The sequence below is a fragment of the Quercus suber genome, unplaced genomic scaffold (assembly GCF_002906115.3).
Source record: "Quercus suber isolate HL8 unplaced genomic scaffold, Cork oak 2.0 scaffold_432, whole genome shotgun sequence".
Taxonomy (NCBI): Eukaryota; Viridiplantae; Streptophyta; class Magnoliopsida; order Fagales; family Fagaceae; genus Quercus; species Quercus suber.
The window spans coordinates 484,008-489,769 of NW_027069883.1; the positions used below are offsets into that span (position 1 = coordinate 484,008).

At 35.4% G+C, this 5,762-nt stretch overlaps 1 protein-coding gene across 1 annotated transcript; it reads right to left on the reverse strand.

Moving 5' to 3' along the window:
• Positions 1-371: 371 nt before the first annotated feature.
• LOC111988666 (mitogen-activated protein kinase homolog NTF6) lies at positions 372-4,279 on the reverse strand. The gene is made up of 6 exons (XM_024020451.2): positions 3,853-4,279; positions 2,767-2,896; positions 2,354-2,491; positions 1,048-1,380; positions 654-837; positions 372-552 (listed from the first exon to the last, which is right to left on the reverse strand). The coding sequence occupies exons 1-6, from the start codon at positions 4,011-4,013 to the stop codon at positions 389-391; spliced, it is 1,110 nt and encodes a 369-aa protein (XP_023876219.1). The 5' UTR covers positions 4,014-4,279; the 3' UTR covers positions 372-388.
• Positions 4,280-5,762: the final 1,483 nt, after the last annotated feature.

Below are 5,762 nucleotides of genomic sequence, written 5' to 3' on the forward strand. Positions count from 1 at the left end.
GAGTTTTGCCCGGCTGCTTGGTCTCGTTCTTCTTAAAACTTAAAGGTGCCACTTTTTTTTTGGAGAAGAAAACCTTTAATTGTGGGCATGTAAGGTTGATAGTTTGGCATAGAATCTGATGGAAATTTTTAACCAAATACCACACTCATGAACAAACTTGCCATTCATTGACTGAGAGAGGAAGAAAGAAAGGGGGGGGGGGGGTGGTTGGCGCTAGTTACAAACTGCCAATCCACCTTCTCAAGACAGAAGGGAGAACCTATCTCCCTCCCTGATACAGTATATGATACATATACTCTCTAAGCAAAAATCTCAATCATTTAATAAGGACTTTTCATCGACCCGAACAGGGGAAACGAGAACAGTACTGGTGAGCTTACTCCAGCATCTAAAGAGGGTTAAAATTCAGAGACTCCCTCCATATAAGCTCCTTTATATCTTCCTCATTCAAGGATGCATGTTCAAAATCAAAAACGAAAGGAGATGGGCAAGTGGGCTCCTCATTTATCTCATGAAGACCAGATAGGTATGGGTGATTCAGCGCCTCCTCAACTTTGGGTGTATCAGTAAGAAGAAGAAAAGATTCTCTTAGAAAAATGAGGAAAAAATATAAATGAAATGGTAATTTATTCAAGTAAAGTTTGGAAGAATACCAGTTATGCGTTTGCATGGATCAAACAATAGCATTTTCTCTGCAAGATCAATTGCCACTGGGGACACATGTGGGAATTTCATTGCAAAGGGTTGCTTTGGGAAATGTGGAAGCTGCTTGACATACTTTCGAGCATTATCACTTCTTAAAAATCCAAGATCTGAATCATCTGGTGAACCTAATAGCTGCTTAAAGAATCATAAAAAGAAATAAGTAAAAAAAAGACCATCGATAAAACAATTAGATTGATAGTTAACCAAGGAAGTTATGCAACTTATCCTATCATTACTTGTAAGCAGTACAGCAGTGCCCACAAGATATCTACGTATTATTCATGCATATTGTCTCTATTGAATTCAAAGATAGAAAGAGGATTAAAGGGAAAGCACAAGTACCTCAGTTATAAGCATTAACTGCTGAACATAGTCTTTACCAGGAAATAATGGCTCCCTTCTGATAATCTCAAGGAAAATGCATCCAACTGACCAAATATCAATGGCTGCAGTGTATTCTGAACAGTTGAGTAGCAATTCAGGGGCTCGATACCATCGAGTTACAACATATTCTGTCATGAAATCCGTCTCTGAGGTGGTTCTCGCAAGCCCAAAGTCACAAATCTTAAGGTCACAATTTGCATCAAGAAGCAGGTTACTTGGCTTCAAATCTCGGTGCAAAACATTTGCAGAGTGTACGTACTTCAATCCCCTTAGCAATTGATATAGAAAGTACTGCCAATGCATTTCAAGAAGCAGCTTGTTAAACCATATCATTTACATTTATATTTCAAGTTTACTAGATATAGCAAGTTCACACTAAGATATTTGAGCTTATGTATTGGTATCACATAATAATTGCTAGATGTTTAAAATGATACAATGACACTGGTAGTTTAGAGGGGGGGAAAAAAGAAAGAGGAACAAAGCATATTATCAACCAGCCAATTTTCTTTTGGGTTACAGGACAATTGCACAGAGCATAAATGGGGTCAAAGATGTTAGGCTTCTTTAGATCACCCTAAGGTTAAAAATAAGCTGAGGCCATCTTTGAAGTATTCTTTTACTCTGAGGCAGTTCATCCCTGGCACCTCCCCACACACACACTCTCTCTCTCCAAGTGTGATTTGTGGGTGGGTGAGTGAGAGACAGAGTTAAACAGATGCTAGAATCTCTCATCACTCATCCTCTTTTACATCAATGTTTTCCTGATTACCCCTAGGCAAGTGCAAAGTAATTTTGTGAAGATCTAATGCAAGAATCTGTAAATTGGCTTTATTTCTTCTTGTTCACAATCATGAAAATACTGATCCATGGATGATAATCTTCTATTTAGAAGGACCAACACAATTAGGAATTCTGCAATATTTTAAAATCAGACCTATACTTCTAAATTTCTACTTATCATTATGAATTCAGAATAACATGACACATTGAAGAAGAAAATTAATTCAATACAAAAACATATTTTGGTTTTTAACACACAAAACAGTTCATCAAAATAACACACAACGCATTAAAAGCAAGCCCTTTCTTCTTCTTTTTTGTGTAAGTATCAGAAGCAAGCCCTTCACCAGGATTAAATATGTAAAATCAGTCATATTGGACCTGCAGTCTGTATTAAAATCATCTACTCATTGATAGTTCAAATGCACCTTAGTTATTTATGATAACCACTAGTTTGTAATGGCAACAGGAAACTGCTTACCTGACAGTGATCATCAGTTAAAGCTTGGTTAGAGCGTATTATCTGATTGAGGTCAGTATCCATTAATTCATACACAATATAAACATCATTGAACTTTTCTCTCGCTGGCGGCCTTATGATGTCCTTAATTTTGACTACCTGCACAAATACGAAAGCAGTGGATTATTTCTTACTCACAGCATAACAAAAATCGTGGGTTGCGCATATTCTCTACTGTACTCCATTTAGCTAATTTTAGAATCATCTATCGAACATTTACGTTATGCAAAACATTAAGACCATATTAAGCAAAGACAAAAATAACAACTAAGGAGTATACCAAAATGCCATGATTGACACCATACAATTTGCAAGAAAAAGTAACAGCAGAAAAAATATGTGACCCTTAACAACTCAAAAGTTCGTGTGCCTACATTCTCATGGTCCATGTGGCAAAGGAGTTTGATCTCTCGAAGTGTCCTCTTCGCATCAATCCTGTTGTCAAATGCATTTCCAATTTTCTTGATCGCAACCTCCTCATTGGTCTGAGAGTTTTTTGCGCAGCTGCAAAATAATAAATCACCCTCAATTATAACAAGTAAAATTCAAAGCTAGTACAAATAAGCTATGCTTCACATTCTTAAGTTAAAGCCTTGGAATCACACTATATCATTCATCGCCACAAAAATCACGCCAAACGCCCAAAGTAGGACGATTCAAACACGTTGTATGTGCGTGACCTTCTCAAAATTTAGTAGAATGGTTCATCGAAGTGTCCTCTTCGCATCAATCCTGTTGTCAAATGCATTTCCAATTTTCTTGATCGCAACCTCCTCATTGGTCTGAGAGTTTTTTGCGCAGCTGCAAAATAATAAATCACCCTCAATTATAACAAGTAAAATTCAAAGCTAGTACAAATAAGCTATGCTTCACATTCTTAAGTTAAAGCCTTGGAATCACACTATATCATTCATCGCCACAAAAATCACGCCAAACGCCCAAAGTAGGACGATTCAAACACGTTGTATGTGCGTGACCTTCTCAAAATTTAGTAGAATGGTTCGCTACACCATCATCAACTCAAGATATTAAAACTGATCTAAGTTAGTGCGGTTCAGTGACCTATAATTTTTAAATAAAAAAAAAAAAAAAAAAACCAACCAAAATTCAGCTTTATAACTATATTATCCAATTGGGTAGGATCAAAACTCAATGTGTTCAAAATTTAAGGTAAAAATTGATTTAAAAAAAGTAAAACTTGCCAATTAAATTGGTAGCATAAAGCGAACCTAAGTACTTAATTTATTTGAGCTAGACTTAGCTTTAATTTGATCATCCAAACAAGCTGGAGCTAAAGGAATCAAATTAAATCTATTAAATTTTTTTTTTTTTTCACATAAAAGACTAAGTAAAAAAAAGAAAGAAAGGCAAATATAGAATCAAAATGAATATACAATAAAAGGAACAAAAGCAAAAGAAAAGAGGAATCTAAAAATTAGGTAATAGTAAAGAAAGGGTACCAAACGATGCCGTAAGCGCCGCGACCAACGGGTTGAATGGGAGGGACGTAGTTGGCGGAGACCTGGAAGAGGTTTCCGAGAATGTTGTACTGTACATACTTGCCATCGTACGTTGGGATTCCTGTCTCTGTAACTTCATTTTCCATACCTTCATTCTCCATTTTTCTCTCTCTCTATGTATGAGCTTTTCTTTCTCACACACTTTTTTTTTTTGTTTGTCTTGAATGAGTCTGAGAGAGAGAGAGAGAGAGAGACTGATGAAAAGCAAAGAAATTAAAAACCAAAGAGTGTGTGTTGAAGTAAAGTAGGCGAGTGAGAAAGTTTTGATGATTTTTGCGTAGGGACAGGACAGAGAGAGTCAGTCAGAGATTGGAAATGGAATGGAAATTATGGAATGATCCAGGAGCGGGGCCATTTGTCAAATATGCTTTTTTTTTTCTTTTTTTTTTTTCAAAAATAACTCTTTCGGTTTGAAATTTGAATGGAAAGGAAAGAGGCAAAAAGACCTAAATAGTCTAATACTATTAAACGGACCTACGTTCCTAATTGGGCTACCCGTTTTCATTCCAAACTAACCTACTTTAATAGAGTGGCTTTCACCAAGTCCTTTTTGAGAAACTGGGCCTAAATATATGCCTAAGATATATTCACTATTCAGTTCAGCTTCCTCCTTTGGACTTTAAAAATGAATTTTTACTGGACAACCCAACTCATCCAAACAAGAACAGAGAGTATTTCAATTGAGGGGGTGCAGAAATTTGAACCAAATTTTTTTAATGAGAATCTAAACTAATATCCATTTAGTATTACTATTAACAAAATATCAATAAATATAAATACAAATATATATATATATATATATATTTCTTAATGCGTTGTTGTAAGGGGTCTCTCTTTAAAAACACTCAACAACCATATATTTTCATAAGCACTTATAGCTATGCCCCTCTATAAAAGAAAGGAAGACCATTTGATTTAGAGGTTGGCTCTCTCTCTCTCTCTCTCTCTCTCTCTCCTGAGGACTCTCTTTAACTCACACGAGGACATTCTACCAAGAATTCTCTCTCTCTCTAACCTTAGTCTCCTCATGCTTTTCATGTGGTACCTAACTTCAACAAAGCCTCCTTCAATTAAAAAATTCATTGTAGAAATGCCAACCACATCATATTTGGACCCACTACAATTGCAATACAATTATCTATCAGGATGAAATCCAATATTCTTTTAAATCTAAAAAATGGATGTATATATATATATATATATATAAGCACTCACATGTTCACACTTCACTTAAGAGAGAGAGAGAGAGAGAGATATCTAGACTTGAGGTGGCTGCATCATCATCATTATTTTGTCAATTTCAACATCTCTCACTTCAACTTAGATGATGATGGGTTGTTTAAGTTATATTTTGTAATAATTTGTTAACTCTTTTGGGTCGTGATTTGTTTGGGCTTATCTGATTGGGGGAGAGGGAGATTTTGGAGAGAGGGGCAAAGTTTTATATTTCTTGAGCCCAATTAGAATTAGACAAGAAGTCCATAATATACTTATAATTTTTTTTCCCTGAAACTTAGGCTATGTTTGGTTGAGTGTAAAATGTTTTCCGAGTGTAAAATATTTTCAAGTGAAAATATTTTTGGGAAAGGAAAATATTTTCAAGTGTTTGGTTGTATTCCAAAAAATACTTTGGAAAATATTTTCTAGTGTTTGGTTGTGTTGCTGAAAATGCACTAGAAAACCCCTTTTTATCATGTTTCTCACATTTTCTTAGGATCCAAACAAATATTATTACAGAGAATCAAAATATATAAACAACACAAGAAACAAAAAAAAAAAAAAAAAAAATCAAAATCAGGTGCGACTTGCCTGTGGATGATCGGTGATGAGGGGGGGGGGGGGTGAATCGG

Excerpts from the sequence above, each read along its gene's own strand:
- LOC111988666 (XM_024020451.2), bottom strand. The coding sequence starts at position 4,013 with ATGGAGAATGAAGGTATGGAAAATGAAGTTACAGAGACAGGAATCCCA. Across the intron at positions 2,492-2,766 it reads GCCACATGGACCATGAGAAT|GTAGTCAAAATTAAGGACAT; the intron begins GTAGGCACACGA and ends GTATTTGTGCAG. Across the intron at positions 838-1,047 it reads AGTTAATGCTTATAACTGAG|CTATTAGGTTCACCAGATGA; the intron begins GTACTTGTGCTT and ends TTCTTTAAGCAG.